Source organism: Podarcis vaucheri (assembly GCF_965113315.1).
Source record: "Podarcis vaucheri genome assembly, chromosome: 13".
NCBI classification, from domain to species: Eukaryota; Metazoa; Chordata; class Lepidosauria; order Squamata; family Lacertidae; genus Podarcis; species Podarcis vaucheri.
The window spans coordinates 24,670,950-24,692,885 of NC_138751.1; the positions used below are offsets into that span (position 1 = coordinate 24,670,950).

The 21,936-nt window shown below is 41.6% G+C and overlaps 1 protein-coding gene across 1 annotated transcript; it reads left to right on the plus strand.

The window, feature by feature from the left end:
• Positions 1-1,348: 1,348 nt before the first annotated feature.
• On the plus strand, positions 1,349-20,446 carry LOC309516544 (butyrophilin-like protein 9; the record flags this gene model as incomplete). Its single annotated transcript, XM_082195309.1, has 11 exons — positions 1,349-1,543; positions 3,502-3,598; positions 4,590-4,946; positions 6,599-6,883; positions 9,206-9,304; positions 10,054-10,080; positions 14,135-14,161; positions 15,009-15,035; positions 17,006-17,032; positions 19,200-19,226; positions 19,890-20,446. Exons 2-11 carry the CDS (start codon positions 3,532-3,534, stop codon positions 20,444-20,446), a joined length of 1,500 nt encoding a protein of 499 aa, XP_082051435.1. The 5' UTR covers positions 1,349-1,543; positions 3,502-3,531.
• Positions 20,447-21,936: the final 1,490 nt, after the last annotated feature.

A 21,936-nucleotide genomic window follows, 5' to 3' on the forward strand; every position in this document is an offset into this window, starting at 1 on the left:
ATGTATCTGAAAGCTGGACAGTGAAAGGGGAGTTACTAGAAAGTCTTACACCACAACAAAAGACAGTGTTTGTTTAGAAGCAGAGATTTAAATATACTGGTAAACTATAAGAGAGTGGCACAGTTAAATCCGTCATATGGATTTAAATCAACCTTCTCAAACCTGATACCCTTCAGAAGATGTTGGACCCTCAATTCTAACCAGTGGAGAGAGCCAATAGGCTTCTCCACCAGCAGGAGACTACTGTAAGAGGTATCCATCAGTGGATCTCATTGGGGGCAGCAGAGCCATCCTGCAAAGCCACCGCTTACCAGTTCAAGGGCTCAGGTGCTGTTCTACCTTGTAAGCAGCTAGTACACCTTGGACTGTGCCCACATGTCCATTGTACCTGCTCTAAAGAACCCTTTGGTGGTGGCACAATGAGACATACCTCCAGGAAGCAAGCCCATGAGAACTTGACATTGTGTGCTCTTGACAGATGCCATTTCTCAATCTCAGGATCTAAGAGTAAATGTTGTTGTGTACATCAAATGCCTGTAGATGTGTCATGAGGGCTGCCAACATTAACCCGGTCACACAGGAATCCCTTGCAGATGACCTTAGTGCCTGGAGACAGACAGTCAGTTTGTACATCTACAGCAGTGACCAGAAGAGGAATAACCACTAGGAGGAGCACAGAGGGAATAAACACCATGGAGCCTCCACAGCAGCACAATTGTAGGAAAACATGTGTCTCTGGTATCAGTTTCCACAGCCACAGCAGGCGCTGTAACTTTCCAACAGTTTGACCTCACCATTGAAAGTGCACTCTTCCATGTGGATGCCAATCACATCAAATTATTGAGAAGAAAGAAACCATAGCTGAGTAGAAATAGATTTGTAGCAAGCAAGGCAATAAACAGGGCTAAGTTGCACATTCACTGCATTAATTCAGATTGCCTAGTCTATGGTGATTTAGAATGAATGAGCTGTGTGCCTGCTCTTGCTGTTGAATCTCCTCCTTTAACGTTAGTAGCATAAACAAATCAGGAAAAGATGGCATCAGTTTGCATGTTCTGATTTATACATTACATGTGGATGCAAATTTAGAAATAATTGCTATATTTTAAATAGAAATTCAACACAGCTCATCATAGAACGGAAGTCTGTGACCAGGAGCCTTGTGTGACTGTCGGGCTGTTGTCCTGAGACTAATTGTTGCTGCAGTACTTCAAGGTCTCTGTTCTCCCTTAAGGTTATCTTTAAACCAGACTTGGTGTAGAGAGCCGTTCATATAGGACTGTCCTTTCAAATGAAGCTCTGTCATCAGTGCATTAGCTCTACAAGTATCGGTGGAGCTTAGTGTTGGCTTGGGACACTCCTTTATCCTTTGGAGGCAGGTGCTGACTGTCACAGGGCCATTAACCATAGAGCAAATTGTTGGCAGTTACTTATCTTGATGCAGAGCAGGAAAATAAAAGTAAATAATTTCCGTAACACAGGTCCACCTGAAGCAGGAGGAAGGTACAGGAACTGACGAACAAATCTCACAGTTTGCTACAAGGTAAGAAAAATATTTCCATAATTACATTTAATTTTTTTAGTTATTGGAATGTGTTTGTTTAATGATGGATTGGTGGTCAGGTGAAAGGAGAGAAGCTTTTCCTTTACTTCCATTCAGGATATATATATAGGATTAGTTTATCTTCGTGTAGAAACTTTCAAGTCACATTTGCAAATATACTTATGATAATAAATTTCAGGGGCTTCCATGCAAAATGTAAGTTTACAAATATAAATGTGTGTGTGTTTGAAAGAAGAATGAAAGTGACTTTCTCCTTTCTGCAGAGATCCTTCCTAGCCACACAAGCCTGAATACTCGTCATTGCTTCTTTCATTTGTAATGGACATAAAATGGCTGCTTCTTTGCCACTCCCATTTGACACTGGCTAGTGATATTTATCCATTGGCACACAGAGTTAGCTCTGCCATGGGACGTCTCAGACTTTTCCCCACCAAGTTCCAGGTCTTCTGAGTCTGGAATGTCATTGACCATCTCTCAACCTGAAGGGTTTGTCCTGCTTTTCAAGCTCTTTAGTTAAATATGTATTTCCCGTATAGTCATACATTTCAGTACATATGTATAACCAGCCAATTCTAGACCCTTTCTACAAAACCTGTTTTTCACTTTAGAGGATGCAGTTTCCCATTATAGGAATATTTCTTATACCTCAATATGTTGTGTTGTGAAAAGCTCTGTATCAACATTTACATGAGGAAAGTGGATTAGTGAGTGGTGTGGGACTGACAGAGCAGTAACTGTGTGACATGCATACATGGTGCTGCACAACACAATTTACCTGCAACTTTTAAAATTTAGTATTGTGGCTTAACAATATTGGAGCAGGGCGTTCGATTTCCTGAAATGCTGACAAGATGTGGGGAAAAACATCATCCATCCACTTACAATAGAGACAGAGTAGATGGCTTTTGAATTCATCTTTTTTACTACTGTATATATGCAATACATTTCTTTTGTGGAGAAGGAGTAGAAGAATAGACAAAGGGGGACACTGGAGTGAATGCGTACTATTTAAGTAGCAATCTTATTTTCAAGCTGCTTCCAACTCTAGGGGAAAGTGAAGAATGACTTACAGTATTGTTGCCACTTTATTTGTGCACCATTTCCCCACATACTTTGTGCTCAAAGCAATACACATCAAATGCATGACCAAAAAACACTCTCCATATTAATCCATAAAAGCAAGTGAGCCCAGGCCAGAGAGTCCATATCAGATTTCTGACAAAACTACCCAATTGACTTGACAGAATCATTGAGGCAGCCCCTCCCCCAGTGTCCCTAGGGCTACTGTGTTCCTTGAGGAAAATCAGAAACTAGGATGCCCAGGCTAGGGAGCATGGCAAATCAGCTCCTGATAGGTGGCCTGAAAAAACTACTGGGACAGCCCTCATTTACCTTCTCTGGGGCTATTAAAGTCCCATCTGACCTGAGAGATGGAAAGGAAGCCGAGTCCAGGAGCAAATGCCATGAGTTGTCAGTCAACCTGAGAGGTCTCTGTCACTACATTTGTGTTCTACTATTTTAAAATTGTAAACGACCTCAAGTGCATTGACTGAAAAGTGGTGTGAAATAAATGCAATAAATACATAAATATAATAAGTTCAAAACAGGATAACCAGAATAACAAAAATACATAATAGAAAAATAAAATTCAAAAATAGCTTGGCTACCAGGAAGAACAAAACAAAACACTGTTTTGAATATGACCCTCTGACCCACTTGCAAAAGAAGATACAGATTTGCATAAAATATACCATTCTTGGTATATATAGCATAAATAAAGTTTTAACAAAGCCAAAGTACATTACATGAAGATTAATGAACAAAATGCCTGTATTTATTTAAATAAAGTAGGCAGAACTGTTGACAGTAATTAATAAATGGTGACCAGTGGATCTTGCAATTTTATATTTGATTTCTTTCTTCCAACAATTGTACAGGTATAGTCCTATTCTTCAGATCTTTGACCCATGTCTTCCTCATCAATGACTGTTTGCAACTTGATCTTTCTGCAAATCTCCCATGTGCTAACTGCAGGTAAGCAAGCTACTTTTGTAAGGTTTACTGCAGTGAGCAGTTCAGCTCTGAGCTACTGCTTGTGTATAAAGCATTGGTCTTCAACTGGTGCCTCAGAACCCACTAATAGATACTCCCACCATGCAAATCTGTGATAAAAGACCAAGAAATGAATCTCCAAATGTATGTTTGGGTTAAAAGTAGGTTCTGGGTCGAAAAATGTTGAAGATAACTGGTGCAAATTACAGCTGAGCAAAACATGCTTCTTAGAATCATAGAATCCAAGAGTTGGAAGGGACTCCAAAGGCCATCTAGTCCAACCTCTTGCAATGTAGGAACCTCTCCTAAAACATCAATGACACATGGCCATCCAACCTCTGCTTAGAAACCTCCAATAAAGGAGAGTCCACCACTTTCCGAGGGAATCTGTTTCACTGTTGAACAACTCTTACCGTCCTGAAGTTCATCAGTATTCTGCAGAACAGAGTGGGACTATTGCTTCTCTTCCTCAGAACATTATACAGTGGAAGCTCGGGTTGTGAACGTAATCCGTGTGGGAGGCAAGTTTGCAACCTGCAGCGTTCTCAACCCGCAACACTGAGTTTGTGCACGCACGGGTCGCGATTTGGCACTTCTACGTATGCACTAGTGCCGAAACCCGGAAGTAACCCTTTCCGGTATTTCCGGGTTGCAGTGTGCAACCCGAAAACACGCAACCTGAAGTGTCTGTAATATGACTATATTTCAGTTGATGCAACCTAGAATAGCAATAGCTTTTTTTGCTACTGCATGACAATGTTGACTCATGTTCAGACTGTGATCCACTAAAACCCCTAGATCCTTTTCAAATGTACTATTGGCAAGCTGGTTTTTCCTGCCTGAGTGCAGAGTCTTACACTTCTTACATGGGTGCCATATCTTCCCACCCCCAAAAAAGAATTCCATGGAGGAATCACTGCCAGTAGTGGTTAGTTTAAGGTGAACTTTTGATTATTATTTTTATTCCCCAAAGGTCGATTTGTGATCATTCCACCTGAAAACCCTATAGTTGGTTTCCTTGGAAAAGAAGTTACCCTGCCATGTCAATTAACAACTTCAAGCATACCAGAAAGCACCAGCATGCAGGTCCAGTGGATCTTGGAGAAATCCTCAGAAAAAATTGACGTGAAATCCTATTATGGTCGAAACAGGCCAGAAACACAGGATAACAGATACCGAGATCGAGCTGAGCTTTCCCGTATTGATCTTAGTAAAGGAAACATGTCTTTGATTCTGAAGAAAACCCATCTGTCTGACCAAGGAAATTACACCTGTATAGTCTTCCTTGGAGACTGGTATGAGGAGGTGGTGGTTGAGTTGGTTTTGGCAGGTGAGTTTATTCTTATTATTCTTATTATTAGGGTTGCCAAATTTCTGGGGCTGACCTGGAGTCTCTAGGTTTGCCTGCCCCACTCCAGGGTGCAGAAAGAGGACTTGAATCTCCAGGTAGGCAAGAGCACCTTTGGGGGAATACCATGTTTTTAGAAGACTCTGAATCCAGCTTGCAAGCTTCAAGCCCGCAGAAGCCAATTCCCCCCCCCTTTTGCATATGTGGGGTGTGTGTGTGTGTGTGTGTGTGTGTGTGTGTGCCACTTAACCTCCTTCTCTAGGGCTCTGTGGTGGGAGGGAGAGCAGAGGAAGAAAAGGAAGTGTGTTGGGTTCTAGAGGAGGATGGGGTTAAGAGTATGCATGGACACTTGCACAAGATGCACAGCTGCAGAAGAGAGAGGAGCACATGAAGAATAGCAGCAGCAGCCAAGCCTTGCTGCCTCCACCACCTACACCTAACTCCTGGGTGTTCTTCTTGAGCACCTCTGAGGAGGCAGGGACATTGCCAGGTGCTGTGGGCCATATTAAGCATACATTTTCAGAAATACAAGTTGCGTGTTGAGTCCCACAGTGCCACCCACCAAAAATTTCACACTTCACACGTAAATTTTTGTTTAAGGTTTTTGGCATAATTTTGGCCACAACTTTATTTAAATACAAAAAAATGTGAGTGGTTGCTTAGGCATTGGTTATGACTATCTGTCCTTGCCCTCAAGGACAGAGCTGGCCCTTCCGGACACCAGCGGAAGCCAGCGTGGGAAACAAGTATTGGGTGAGAAATCTGAAACTGGGCGACAGTCCCTCACTTCTCACCCTCATGTTCCGGTGGGGCTTGCACGGCCGCAGGTCCGACTCCGGGGACAAGGACAAATTGTATGGCAAGCCCCTGGATTCCTTTAACGGAATTCCCTTTCCGCATCATTTGGAGGGGTAGGCACTTACCCCTCCAAGCACCAAATTAACCAATGCCTAACCGCCAACCTTACAAGTTGTGACGATTTGCTACGTAGTAGGCAAAAACCAAATGGCACCAGCCAATCAGCCAGATGGCAAAATTCCTACTAGGCCCCCGCACCAAGGCGGACGACCCCATGACAGGCAATAGCAAGGTCAAGCGAGCAAAACAAAAAAAACACCACCCTATAAAAGGGCGGGAGGGCGGGTGATCCGATGCAAAACGGCCAAGAGAGCGTCCAACGTCTTGGCCCCTGTATTTAAAGACTCTGACCCCACCCACAAATTTGCCACAATTCAAACTCCCTAGCAACCCAATTTAACCACTTAAAGGCTTGGGTTCCTCACCAAATTTGCCTAGTCACTACAGGGTGGCCTGTTTTTCCCAACCGCAACACGTGCTCTCTGTTATGGAGAACACGCTTTGTCAAACTTAAAACTGTAGAACCCAGGTCAGTGACTCACTCATTCAGACTTCTCCATCTCTTTGCACCCATGAGCACTACTCACAGCACCAATCGTCCTGTAGCTTGACAATACATGGAATTTTGAACAGTAGCTTGTCACAAAATGTGTACTGTAAGAACTGGCTGTAATAATGCATCATTCCTGGTATTTGGTCAGAGTGCAGAACCTCTAGACAGGTTCTATGATACTTGGAGCAATGGAAAATTAATATGTGGTGTTCTTCTTGTGCAGCAAAAGGAACAGAGCCTACCATTGCCTTGGTGGATTATAAAGGCTGGGGGATTGGCCTCACCTGCAGCTCCAACGGTTGGTACCCAAAGCCCAAGGCTTTCTGGCTGGACAGTGAAGGGAAAGTCCAAAGTAAACAATCAGACACTACAATCACAGAGACCAAGGCAGGGAACTTCAGTGTTTCCAGTTCCATTACAACAGAATCAGGAGTTGACCATGAAGTCTCTTGCAAAATCATCAACGAACTGCTAGAGATGGAGAGTGAATCGAGAATCCTGATCTCTGGTGAGTAGGGGTGAAACAAAAGTGCCAAGAGGTTTAATGTTTTCACTGTGTTTTCAGTGCAAGTACTATAAGAAGAGAGGGGTTTGGGAAATTTATTCCATTTTGATGCCTCTGAAGTACATCAGGCTCTTTGAATGGATTACACTGGTCAACAACAAATTTGTTGTCTGTGTTTTTTCAGTTGATTTAGGACGAATCTGGTGTGCTTAATCCAAAAATCACATTGGTTTTGCTCAATCAGGTCAAGTTTTTGAGCTATGGCCACACGTCTTTTTTTACTTTTTTGTTCACATGTACACTTGTGTGGAGCATTTTGGAAGAAGTTGGTGGGGGTAAAATGCCATGTCGAATAATTGTTTTGATTGGAAATTATTATTTTAATGACAAGAAGTATTCAGGTCCGATAGTTCTGGGTGATTATGTCAAAAAGGGATCAGTTTGAAGTCATAAAACCTCGAAATTTTCCATAAATTGGTGCGGCAAAGCATAAAGTTGGGGGATCAAAACTAAGTTAATCCTGATCTTCAATCAGCACGTTGTCCTGTAGCTCATTGTGATGAAATTCCAGTGCCTATCTTCGGAGAACTTCCTGACATTAGTGATGAAGATGCCTCCAGTGTTGAAGGACATGAAGAAGAAGAAGTGGCTCTTGAAGATGATGCTCCACATCCATTTTCCCAAAAGGAGTTGAATGATCTAGTTCGCGACCTCAGCTTGTCAAAGGACTCTGCCGAACTGTTGGCATCCAGGTTGAAGGGGAAAGACCTCCTCTCTGACAGTGCTCGCATTAGCTTCTTCCACAACAGGCATCAAGAGTACCTCCATTTTTTCTCAGAAGAGAAGGACTTGGTGTATTGTGCAGATATTGCGCAGCTTCTGCTCAAGCTTGGAGTGCCACAGTACGAACCCAAAGATTGGAGACTGTTCATTGACAGCAGCAAGCGATCACTGAAATGTGTTCTGCTACATAACGGCAACCAGTTTGCCTCTATACCCCTGGTTCACTCGACTACACTGAAGGAGAACTATGAAGCGGTGAAGTATGTGCTGGGAAAAAATTGGTTATAATCAGCATAAGTGGTTTATTTGTGTTGACCTGAAGATGGTGAACTTTTTGTTGGGACAACAGTCTGGCTTCACCAAGTACCCATGTTTTCTGTGCATGTGGGATAGTAGGGACCGTGCTCAGCATTACACAAAGAAGGACTGGCCTGTGCGGGAGGAATTGGTGCCTTGCAAAGAAAGAAACGTCATCAACAACCCTCTGGTGGACAGAGACAGAATACTCTTCCCACCGCTGCACATCAAGCTCGGCTTTATCAAGCAGTTTACCAAGGCTCTGGACAAGGATGGTGACTGCTTCACTTACTTGTGCCAGGCTTTTCCAGCATTGACCATGGAGAAGTTGAAAATTGGCATCTTTGACGGTCCTCAGATCCGTCAGCTCATCAGAGATCCAGAGTTTGGAAACTCAATGAACGAAGTGGAACTGGAAGCGTGGAAGGCATTTGTTCTGGTAGTGAAGAACTTTCTTGGCAACAAGAAGGCCAGAAACTACGCAGAACTTGTCAACAACATGCTGACTGCTTTCAGAAACCTGGGCTGCAACATGAGCGTCAAGATGCACTACGTATTTTCACGGTTTCCTGAGAACCTGGGTTCAATGAGTGATGAGCAGGGGGAGAGATTCCATCAGGACATGAAAGAGATGGAGACCAGGTATCAGGGTCGCTGGGATGCAGTCATGATGGCTGACTACTTTTGGACTCTGAAGAGAGACCTCCCTGCCGCTGAGCATTCCAGGAGTTCCAAGAAACGGAAACTCAAGCCCTGAAGTTTGAAAAATGGCGAAGCAACATGCAATTTACGTGTACTTACCTTTAACAATGCCCACCATTCAGTTTACAGTAAACCTGACCTGATGGAGAGAAACGGATGCCATTTCCTGATTCAGCAGTGCAAAAATACCCTAAATCAGTTGTAGAAATCTAAACAATATTCAAAAAGTAAAAAATTGTTGCCCAGTGATCCAGATTATCTACAACTGTAGTTCTGCTCAGCAACATTTCATCAGTTATCATCTGGGGTAATGGCTAAAGTGTCTTCCGGTTCCCATATCCACTATTCACCAGAGAGGCAGGCAGGTCACAGCTGAAGCACCCCTATTGCCACAACTTCAGCTCAATCCCTCCCAAAATGGGAAGTTCAGAAGAATTTGGGGCAAAGAAGGTGAGTGCCAAAGTCAGACTGGTTAATTAGTTTTGCAACTTGAAACCAGTTGGGTTAGTTTTGCTGTAACTGAGATTTTAATGTGTGTTTCAGATGCCCTTTACCCTGCCACTTCCCCTTGGCTAGCACCCTTCCTAATCATTCTGTTGATTTTCATCTGCCTTCTTGTTGGTTCTGGGTACAAAGTCAGACGTAAGTATTAAATCTGTCATTTTCATAATCTCATTAAACTGTAGATATGAACTGTTACAGAAACTTTCTGGTTTTTTGTACCCATGTTTATTAAAATGAGTGATGTGTTCTTAGATACAGAGAATAATTAGGGTACATACCAGTTAAATCAATCCGTATTTACTACAGCCAGTACCGGTAATTGCTCCTTAAACTGCCTTAAGATGAGCATAGTTTAAAAGCTGCTTCGGGCAATCAGTCACTTCCCCAACAGATACCGTAGTTGGCAAATTTAGTGCAGTTTACATTTTAATGTGGTTCTACTTATGTTGGACTCAGCAAACCAGGACGCGAACCAAAATGCAAATTTATTGAATTTTGTGATTCATTTTTCCAACCTGAAATATACTAGGGGAAAGTGTACACAAAAATGCATATACAGTGGTACCTTGGGTTACGAACTTAATTCGTTCCAGAGGTCCATTCTTAACCTTAAACCGTTCTTAACCTGAGGTGCACATTCGCTAATGGGGCCTCCCACTGCTGCCGTGCGATTTCCGTTCTCATCCTGGGGCAAAGTTCTCAACCGGAGCTACTACTTCCAGGTTAACGGAGCTTGTAACCTGAAGTGTTTGTAACCTGAAGTGTTTGTAACCCAAGGTACCTCTGTATTAGTGAAAATAGCCTTCAAAAATATGTGTATTAGGAGAAATAAGGACTGTCAGATAAATAAATTGTCTGATTTCTATCATTTGCTATATTTATTTCAGAGAAGTATCAGAAGTTATCTCAGTATGGTGAGTACAGTGACATATTTTATACATATCATTTATGTAAGGGACAGGGAGTTTACTACTGAGGTATAAAGGATCAAAATCAAATTTCCTGGCACTATTTTCTTTTCTTTTTTCCTTTCCTTGGATGAAAACAAATTCCACCTCTACAGAGGATCAAGCCCTATTATTCCGCTATGGCTAACGATGGAATATTCTGTTATTTAGCTTTTCTAGGGTTTCATTTGCCTTTTAAAATGATTATTTGTTGATTTAAAATTCTAGTCATATTTTCTGTAAATTAGTTATATTCACACTTTTGCTATCTGATCTTCTGATGACGGGCAGTCAAGATACATTTTGAGTATCGAAGATGTCTCTAAGTGATGGACAATTAAAATCATACCCTCCAACATTTCTTTGATGAAAATAGGGATGTCCCATTCCATAATGATAATTTTACTATTTATACCCCAGACATTTGACTGGGTTACCCCAGCCACTCTGGGCAGCTTACAACATATATAAAAACACAATAAAAAATTAAACTATTTTAAAAAACAACAACTATACAGGATTGCCTTCAGACAGCTTGGGTGTCAAATAACTCCAAACCCTCTAACATTTCTCCAATGAAAATATTGACAACCTAAGGAAAAGTGGGGCACTCTTAGATCAAATCAGAAACTGGGACGGCTCCTCTAAATCAGAGACATCCCTGGAAAAGAGGGACACTTGGAGGGTCTGGTAGATGAAGCCATGCTCAGACATCATCTTCCTGCTGAGATCTGTAGGATCAATTGAAATAAGATCACTGATTATAGTGAGTCTACTTTGATTATGACTTGTTAGATGTAACCAAGAAGTGGGGGAATCCACAATGGCTATAATTAATTTCTGGTTGTTTTGGAGAGAAGCATTAAATGCATGCTTACCATTTCTGGAGATGATACCTACCTTAAATATTTCCACTTGAATCCCTGGTGGCCTTGGTGGCTAGGAGTGCCTTTTGTCACCTTGGGCAGGTGCCACAGCTAGAATCATTCCTGAACTGTGATAGCTTGACTACAAGAGTTCAGTCATTGGAAATGCCAAGACCCTAGTAATTCAATCTATGCAGGACATCTCTTGTGGTTGATCTGGAAACTGCAGTCAGTGCAGAATGCTGCAGTACTGGCTGCAACGGCTGCAACTTTGTTACTAAGCTAAGTTGAAGGTATTACTATTAGTATGTAAAGCCATTAACGATCTGGAACCACTTTACATGCCAAGTTAAATGTTTCAGTCTGCACAACTTGCACTTTTACAGGTGCTACAAACTTCTTTATTTCAGCAAGTCTCCCCGGATATATATATATATATATATATATATATATATATATATATATGCTTTCGTAGATTTTCACGGGTATAGGAATGCAGGTTTTGGTGTCTTCGGGTGTCTTCCCGTGTAAGAGTCGGGGTGTCTGTGCGACGTTTCGACGAGGTCTCACTCGTCATCTTCAGGCTGGTGCTTTCGGCTTCTTGTTACTGGAACAGAGCAGAGTCTGGTGTTTGAGTTCCTATAAATACTGTTGAGGGGTGTGGTGTATAGCCTCCAACGTTCTGGGTAGAGAGGAAGTTCCTAGATTAGTGTGCCTTTTCTTCTTTTGTTCCTTAATTACTTGAGGGATATCTTGGGTGATTTCATGAGTGATATTCTGAATATCACTGGGTGGGTCATTAATTACTTGAGGGATATCTTGGGTGATTTCATGAGTGATATTCTGAATATCCCTGGGTGGGTCATTAAGTGTAGATTAGTTGCTAAAGCTCTCGTGTCTTGACCTCTTGAGCTTGGGGAACTCTACGGTCTCCCCAAGATACACAAAGAAGGAACACCACTCAGACCAATAGTCAGCTCCATAGGCTCACCTCTACAAAATCTCGCTAAATTTCTCGCTAAGCAACTTCAGCCCTATGCAGAATCCATCGCTTCACACGTTACTAACTCCTTCCAGTTCATAGAAACAATAAAGAAACAATACCTACATCCCGATGACCTACTTGTGAGCTTCGATGTTGTATCTCTCTTCACTCAAGTGCCCATTAATGAAGCCTTGACAGCCATTCAAAACAAATACAACCCCCCCAAATACATCCTGGACCTGACCAACCACTGCCTAACCAACACGTACTTCATCCACAATGGACAAAGATACAAACAGATAGAAGGAGCACCCATGGGATCACCCCTCTCACCGGTCATCGCAAATCTGTACATGGAACACTTTGAAACCAATGCTTTAGACAAGTCAGAACACAAACCCAAACTTTGGCTCAGATATGTTGACGACACCTTTGTAATTTGGCCACACGGGAAAGAAAAACTAGATAGCTTCCTCACACATCTCAACAGCCTACACCCCAAAATACAATTCACTATGGAAATAGACGACAACAACCAACTCCCCTTTCTTGACGTCCTAATCTACAAAAAACCTGATGGCTCCCTAGGACACACTATCTACCGGAAAAAAACACACACCAACCGTTACTTACATGCACAATCACACCACCACCCTGCACAAATAAACTCCGTAGCCAAGACTCTCATCTCCAGAACCAAACGCCTGGCTGACAAAGACCACTTAACAACTGAGTTACAGAATCTCTCAAATGTGTTAATCGCCAATGGATACCAGAAAAACAGGGTTACGAAGCTAATCCAAAAAGAAACACCCCCCAAAAACCAAGACACAGAAGAAAACAATGGCATGGCCCTCCTTCCTTATATCAAGGGCACTACAGACAAAATCAGCAAAATCCTCCATAAACACAATATCAAAACAGCCTTCTGCACCAACCAAAAAATAGCCAATATCCTCAGAAACCCAAAAGACAAAATCCAGCTGGAAAACCAAGGGGTCTATGAAATACCCTGCAAAGTCTGCCCAGCCACGTACATTGGACAAACAAACAGACGAATAAATGCACGTATCGCAGAACACAAGAATGCCGTCAAAAAAGAAGAAAAAACTTCCTCTCTTTTCCAACACATGAAAGAAACAGGACACGAAATTAATTTTGCAGATTCCAAATTGCTCTTTAACATGGAACATCACCACAAGAGAATAATCATGGAAGCCATCGAGATAGAGAAACACCCTCACAACATGAACAAGCGTGACGACACGTCCCGCCTGCCAGACATCTGGAAATTAGCCCTCCCCACAAAAACCGACACCAGAACCAGAGGCACACAGAACGCCGTCACCAATCAACCACACCAGACCCAAACCCAGACCCTCTCCACAGACATATTACAGACTCCATCCAGTAGCCAAACTATAGTGGCACCTCCTGATGCTGCACCCCCCTGCAATCCCTACACAGATCTGGCTGGCACAAGGCACAAAATTACAGCTCGCCCCTATACACGAAGCCAAGCCAGAGCACAACTAAATGCAGCACAGCCATCTTCTCAGAAAAACTCTTCACAAGCTCAAGAGGTCAAGACACGAAAGCTTTACCACTAATCTACACTTAATGACCCACCCAGTGGTATTCAGAATATCACTCATGAAATCACTCAAGATATCCCTCAAGTAATTAAGGAACAAAAGAAGAAAAGGCACACTAATCTAGGAACTTCCTCTCTGCCCAGACGTTGGAGGCTATACACCACACCCCTCAACAGTATTTATAGGAACTCAAACACCAGATTCTGCTCTGTTCCAGTAACAAGAAGCCGAAAGCTCCAGCCTGAAGATGACGAGTGAGACCTCGTCGAAACGTCGCCCAGACACCCCGACTCTTACACGGGAAGACACCCGAAGACACCAAAACCTGCATATATATATATATATATACATAGTTATCTATGCTCTGTTTCAGTGATATTTATCATTTGTATACTTTTTAATCAGTCTTGTGGGTTTTAACTCAGTTTAGCTGAGTTTTACCAATAGTTTCAGTGTGTGCATCACTTTAAAAGCTTTATGATTGTGGTGTATGAATCTTTCTAAACAGATACAGTGTAGCATATAATGTTCAGTAAATAAATGAATAATGTTGCAATGCATCTTGTTTTCTGCAGAGAAACAGAAGAATGAAGCACAAGCTGGTAAATGCCTCTAAGAGAGATTCACTTGTTCTATAGAAGTGTTCCATAATTGTTTATATTTTTAGCATATGCCTCCCCCTATCAGTATTGTTTTCAGGGTGACTAACAGTAACACGTTTTTAATAGCCCAGTAAAGAGGAGTGGGGAGGGGATAGCAAAATTTTAACCACAAAAATGAGTGAGCCCCAGAATTTTTTATTAAAAAAATAAATGCTCTTATTACCTGGAAAAATTTAATGTTCTGGAATAGCTATATGACTGGATGGTCATACAGTAGCCCTGGTGACTGAAACTATTCAAAGCAGAGGTTGGGTTGAGCAAGGAGGGAATAATCTTGTCACATCCTCAAGATACCTTGCCAAGCTAATGTAGGGGCGGAGGAACCCCCTCCGGCACCCGGGGCAGTGCAGCCTGTATGGACTGCATATGTGCCCTGACTGTACGGGATGCCGCACATGCGCAGTCCGTACAGGCTGCCGCGTGAGCAGCATCCCGTATGAATGGCACGCAAGAGTGGCAGCCCGTATGGACTGCGCGCACCCTCGGCTGCTCTACAGTTGGGGGGAGGCAGGGGCCATCTTGTCACCCCTCCCAGAGTGGCACCCAGGGTGCACTGCCCCCTCTACCCCCCTTCCTAGGCCCCTGAGCTAATGCTTTATATACCATAACTTGTATTATTAATAGTAGTTGTGTTGGCAATAGTAGCTAACAGGCAGAGTAGTAGAAGGGACTCTCCCCACAAAAGATACCCCTTTAGCTATATTGGTGCAAGTAAATTCTTGATTAATCATACTTACATGTATGTATAGAGTGTGTATGACTAACATTTTGCTATCACTCTTTTCAGACCAAAATCATGTAATCGAAGCAATAGGTAAGATGAAATTGTTTTCCTTTTTTCAAGCTCCCTTTTTTTTATATTGGCAGGATTTCTTCTATCCTTGTTGGTTTTTGAATGTCTGATGTAGATTTTTTCAATTTTGTTGTTCTGTATGGAACAATGACAATAAAGATTATTGTATCATATCATATCATATCATATCATATTTCTGCAGTATAGGTTCATTGATTCATCTCCTGTCTAGGCATTTCTTACTGCTATGAAGTTTTACTCCTGGAACCATGTTCAAATTGACAACTGCAAGAGGCATTTCAAATTCCATAATGCTGACAACTTGGAGTTGGGCTGTTAAGGGTCTTCCAGATATATCAAAAAAGGAGTAAAAGATAAACTAGATCTATTAGCTAGAGAAGAGAAAGCCAAGGAGAAGGAGATATGTGATCATGTTTATATGTTGGGGGCATAAAAAGAGGGAGAATAATATATGTATTGCTCTGGTTTTAACATGTGCCTTATAATGTACCAGGAATTCAAGCGGTAAAATATTGTGGGCAAGCCCTGCCACTGCCTATGTATGGTTACAACTGAAGCATTGAGTGTCTCAATAAATTTTCATGGCAGATCTGCCAAAAGCCATCTTCTGCCTACTGCTTTTTTCAGATCCACTGCTAGAGAGAACTCTCACGTGCAGAAGCTAAGTAAATCAGGAAGAGCAGTTTCCACCCCAGCAGGATTGCAGCCCAATCTCCCTCCCCACTGCCTCTCCCCTCTGCCCATGGCTACAGCTCTCCTGAGCTTGGCTGATGAGCTGATCATCACTTTCCTCTCTCTCCCATGTGAGTCTCTGGGCAGATCCACAACATGCCTTTTGGAGCACAGCCAATGGAGCACAGCCAGAGCTTCCAGAGTGAAGAACATCTGCCAAATGACAAGCATAGAGGCCCAAGATTTTGTTTTGATTTTGATTTTTGTCCTCTGTGCTCGGTATAAAGCTTTCACTTTGCTTATTTTCCCTTTTGGTTTTTAATCTTTATTTTCAGCAGAATTGGATGAAATTGTCAGGCATGGTTGTTGTTTTTCCCATTCAGGAGGATGAATCCTTCCAAAAGAAAAAAAAAATATTGCTGTAGTGTTTCTGCAAGAGTAGGCTTTCTGTTTGAGGTAGCTAACAAGAAGCCACATAAATTGCCTTCTTGTTTTACAGTCATATATGAAAACAGTGTATGTGAGAGAAGTACTTCTGGGAAAGAAATCTTCCAAATTATGGACAAATATGTACAGTGGTACCTCGGGTTAAGAACTTAATTGGTTCTGGAGGTCTGTTCTTAACCTGAAACTGTTCTTAACCAGAAGACCACTTTAGCTAATGGAGCCTCCTGCTGCCGCTGCACTGCTGCTGCATGATTTCTGTTCTCATCCTGAGGTAATATTTCTGGGTTAGCGGAGTCTGTGACCTGAAGCATACCGTATTTTTCGCTCTATAAGATGCACCAGACCACAAGACGCACCTAGTTTTTGGAGGAGGAAAACAAGAAAAAAAAATTCTGAATCCCAGAAGCCAGAACAGCAAGAGGGATCGTGGCGCAGTGAAAGCAGCAATCCCTCTTGCTGTTCTGGCTTCTGGGATAGCTGCGCAGCCTGCATTCGCTCCATAAGACGCACACACATTTCCCCTTACTTTTTAGGAGGGAAAAAGTGAGTCTTATAGAGCAAAAAATACTTTCTTTTTGTGCTGGGCACAAGCTAAATTAAAAGGAATTTGCTTCCCTGTGTGGTTTTGAGAGCAGATTTTATTATGAAAATAGAACACATCATACAGGTATCCATAGGAAGGTAATCTGCACAATTGTAAAAGGAGGACAGAGGCTATAAAATTACAATGAATGGAGGATGGGCTGCTTCAGGCTAGTGTTCTGCTCAAATTAAACCAAGTATCCCAGGAACTGAATGAAAAGCTGGGTACATGTGTGCTAAGATTTACTCTTTTTCATTTATTGTTGTAGAAACTGAGAAACGCACAGGACAAGCAAGTGAGTATCCTTTTAATGAATAACTAGCCACAAAGTGCCCGTAGTCTTTGATAAACTGCAAGCTTCTTTCCTGCACTTATGTGAGCCATTCTTACCAGCTCCTTGATACACAACCAAAGGCCAGCAGCAGACTTGGGTTGGCGGTGAGAAAGCCCTTGGGGTTTCCTATCTCTTCCAGATCTCCAGATAGGCATTTGGGAGGAAGGGTTGGATATACATTTCAAAATGAGTCTACAAGCTGAAAATAGAGACAATGTACCTAATTTTATAATCCAAGAAAATCTTTAATAAAAATTTAAAATTAATAAAAATTATTTTCAAAATAGAAAATAAAAATAATAAATTTATAAATAAATAATAATAAATAATAAATATTATTTAAAAAATATAAAATGAAATAAACAAATCCATGTTCCTAGTAGAATAAAGAGCATGGGGAACAGGCTCACCTATTGACTGCTAAATAAATAACTTTACTGGATGTTGTACTGATGAATCATTCATTGTTCTTGGGGCAGTGAAATAACTCATTATCATAAAAGTTTATATGTAATAATAAAAGTTTTCATGATATACATAGGAGGAACATGGCTGCAGTAGAGAAGGAGGAGATGAACAGCTAGCAGTAGTGAGCACGAGGGGTGGATGCCTGGCATACAAGGGGTCACGGGGGGTCACAGGGAGCAGCATTGTGGGTTTTGCATCTAGCATGCACTGAAAACAACATATGAGCTATATGGATTTTCAGTTGTGTAACTTGGCCTCACATCTTAGTAATTCGCTTCTTCTCGTTTATTTTTTTAACTCTTCATTGTTCTAATTCAAGTCATTCTTTTATAGGTGTTCGTGAATTGGAACACCATTTTGGTGAGACAAAATGTGATGTATGGATTTGGAGGCAGGGATTAGGGATTGAATTAATAAGGAAGGAGTAGGACGGTGACATGCATTTTGGTAGGAGAAAGTACTGTATTTTGCAATTTGGATCAGAATTTATTGCATGTATAGTTAGTATTATATAGAATTCCAAATATATAATAGTATTATGAGTTTACCCTGCAATATATTTTTCTTAGGTTGGATCCAGATTAAGTTACTTGCACTTAGTCCACCTTTAAATCAATGGGACAAATAGGTCACCATGACTAATTTCTTACTTTAATTTCAATAGGACCTAAGTGTGACCAAGGTCACATCTGCACCATAAATTTTTAAAAATATTATACCACTTTATCAGTAGTAGCTTTCCCCAAAGCTTCTTGGAACTGTTATTTGTTAAGGGTGCTGAGAGTTGTGAGGAAACACACACAACCACTATTCCTTTAAAGCCCTAAACGGTCTCGGTCCTGTATACCTGAAGGAGCGTCTCCACCCCCATCGTTCAGCCCGGACACTGAGGTCCAGCACCGAGGGCCTTCTGGCGGTTCCCTCATTGCGAGAAGTGAGGTTACAGGGAACCAGACAGAGGGCCTTCTCGGTAGTGGCACCCGCCCTGTGGAACGCCCTCCCACCAGATGTCAAAGAAATAAGCAGCTATCCTATTTTTAAAAGACATCAGAAGGCAGCCCTGTTTAGGAAAGTTTTAGATGTTTAATGCTTTATTGTTTTTAACACTTGATTGGGAGCCGCCCAGAGTGGCTGGGGAAATTCAGCCAGATGGGTGGGGTATAAATATATTATTATTATTATTATTATTATTATTATTATTATTATTATTATTATTATTATTATTTCCCCTCACAGAGCTGCACTTTCCAGAGGATTGATGGTTAAACCACCGTGGGAACTGTAGCTCTATTAGGCATCTCCTAACAGCTCTCAGGATACTTAACTGCAGTTCCTGCTTTAGGGGTAGTCTTGGAATAATAATGCTATAAATATAAGTTGAGGATGTGGACTAAGTTTGTCATGATGCACAACTCCATATATTTTGACACTGATATCACTAATTGGAATATTCTTTCACTTCAGGTCAAATCTCCAATGAGCTGGGTAAGGCAGATGGCTTTTGATGAGGCAATGATTGTTCTGTACTGAAGTATTGTTTTTTGTATGTTAATTAGATCTAAATCACTTTATTCAATTCTGAAAAATTCTGGGTTGTTCACTTGTTTCATAGATGTTTCTCTGTTCTCTATGATTGATAAATTTTCTCTTCTGTTTGTAGAGGCTAGAAGAGCTCAGCAATACGCAGGTAAGGAAACTGTCCTAATTAGGCCTAATGCATGGCTGTGCATACATGACTCAAATGTCATCACTCTGTGACTTTTCACTTGTGGTCCTTTTTCATATGAAAACATCACAGTAGCAATGGATTAATTCAATTTGTGCTTTCATAGTTTTAATTCAGTCTGAGGCAATCAGAATTCAACTTCGGGGCTGCTAAAACTATCCTACCTTGCTCCAGTTGTATGAAAGTGCAGAGCTGACATGCACACAGACCAGAGAGGAACTGAGCTAACAGATTTCTTTAGGACTGTACTTTGCATGTGGCTGTCTGTATAGAGAAGTCAGCACTTGAGCTCTTTCTCAGGTGTATCATTTATTTATCTCAAAAGAGCCCAGGGCAGAAAACAGATACACAATGTAAAATTAAAAACAAAACAAAAACATTCTGAACCAGGGGAAGGGTGATCAAGACACCTATATAGCCATGTCTTCTTATTGTACTGAGTTCCTACACAAATGTGTTGGCATTTCTATATAGACAAACCAGTTAAGTTTCTATATCCAAATTGTGTAATAACTATAATTGGTCAACTATGAGATAAAATGTGCTTGCTAAAGCAGATTGAGGAATCTACTGCTCCGGAACTAAACATTGTTTCCTTTCTCCCTGTGATTGCTTCCCTTATAGTTCCTGTCACTTTGGAGTCATATTATAAACATCCAGAAATCAGCAGGAGTAAAGTTAAAAAAAGAGCCAGCCTTCAACCTCTCACCCCAGGGAAAGAAGAAGGAACTGCTCTGGGAACTCGGATTTTTGTGGGGAAAGAAGGTTATGCTGCTGGGAAACACTACTGGGAGGTGGAGGTAGGAGAGAGATTGGACTGGGAGCTGGGGGTGCTGACTCAGGCTGAAAGGGACAAATTCCAAAAGAAAAAGGTTGCTAAGTCCTTTCAGGAAGGCTGCTGGGCTCTCAAAAGCAGCCAAGGAAAATTCTTTTCCAGTCCATGTGAGAAAGAGATTGAAAAGAACACACATGTGTCTTATTCAGTGATTGGTTTGTTACTGGATCAAGAAAAACGGGAAATCTCATTTTATAACTCCAGAGGTCTCTATTTCCTTATAGATTCTATCCCCATTAAATCCACTGACAAATTGTACCCATTTTTAGCTTATGGCAGTGCTTCAGAAAACAGTGGTCCAAAGCCATCAGCAATGTTTCAGAAAACATTGGTCCAAAGTCGTTAAAGAAAAGCGTTTCAAACTTTGTAAAGAAACATAGAAAAGAAGAGTTCTCAGGGAAGAACTGTTGGCATGAAATGCCCAGGCTTCACAAGGAGGGTAGAATAATGGAAACAGTACTAGCACAATTGAACTGATGGATATTTTGCTTTGCTTTTGCCATTTCCTTTCCTTTTATTTGTTTTTAAAAACCACTGCTATGGATATACATTTATGGCACCAACTCAACCACCATACTGTACATTTTCCTTCATTTTTGTGTATGAGCCTTTGTCATATTTGTAAATAAAAAATACTAAAAACAGTGTTTGTTGGGAGTTGAATGCTAGTAGTGGGGTCCTCACCCCCCCACACACAAGTGAAAGCCTTTACGTAGTAGAGTTCATGTGCAAATCAGGCAGCAGAGTTGAGATTAAAATGGGGCAAACTGTGTTTAAGGAACAGTTGAGATAAGTAAGAAAGAAGGTGAAAGGGAAAAGTGAGCGAATGTGAAAATGGGGAAACAGAAGGGATTGCAAAAAGGAGGGAATGGGAGACATGGAAATTGGGTTAAAGATTAAAGCAGGGGCATGCAACTGTCTGAAGAAAAGAAGGGGATGATGTCTTCATAACTGAGCAGATGGTAAAAAGAGTGTTATGAGGTATATGACTGAACAAACATGCTTGTACACCACACACAGCAACTCAATGCACAAGTCCATGAGGATTACAGTCATACCACGTGTTGCATTCTGCTCTTGTTACGGACTTTCAGCTTATGAACGCTGCCCCCACGGAAGTGTTTACTTCCAGGTTCGTCGCATGCACAGAAGTGATTTGCGCACTTCATGCATGCGCGGAAGAGCTTGATCACACCGCACACGTGCACAGAAGAGGCGCTCTAGTTGCTGACTTTTCAGGGTGTGAATGGTACCCCGAAATGGATTACGGCCGCAACTTGAGGTACCACTGTAGTACCTTTTGTATGGAGTCAATATGTGAGTAGCATTTTCATTTCAACAAAAACAAAAAGAACTTGTTACAGTAGGAAGTAGGGTGTGGCGTTTGCCTCCTAGAATGGGTCATAAGGAAAGGGTTAAATGACTGTGATGTGATTGGCCAGTGAGAATGCAGGGGGAGGAGTAAAAGTTAGAGTGGGAGTTTTTGAAAGTCAGTTGAGTTTTGGGAGTTGAAGAGGGAAGAGGGAGGATAGGTCTGTGGGTTGGTAGAGTTGAATTGTGAGGGAGTGAGAGGAATTGTTAGGTGGAGTCAGATAGATAGTTGGAATAATCAGTTTGAAGTTGTTAGACACGTATAGGACAGCAAAGGAACTAAGTTTAAGAAACTGACAAGAAAAATTAACTAAAACCATAAGCTTGTTCTGCATTTAAAAATAAACTTGATCACTGGCAGTCATCTTTGAGAATTCCTGGAGAACAGGCGAAGTCCCGGCAGACTGGAGGAGGGCAAACATTGTCCCTATTTTCAAAAAGGGGAAAAGAGAGGACCCAAATAAT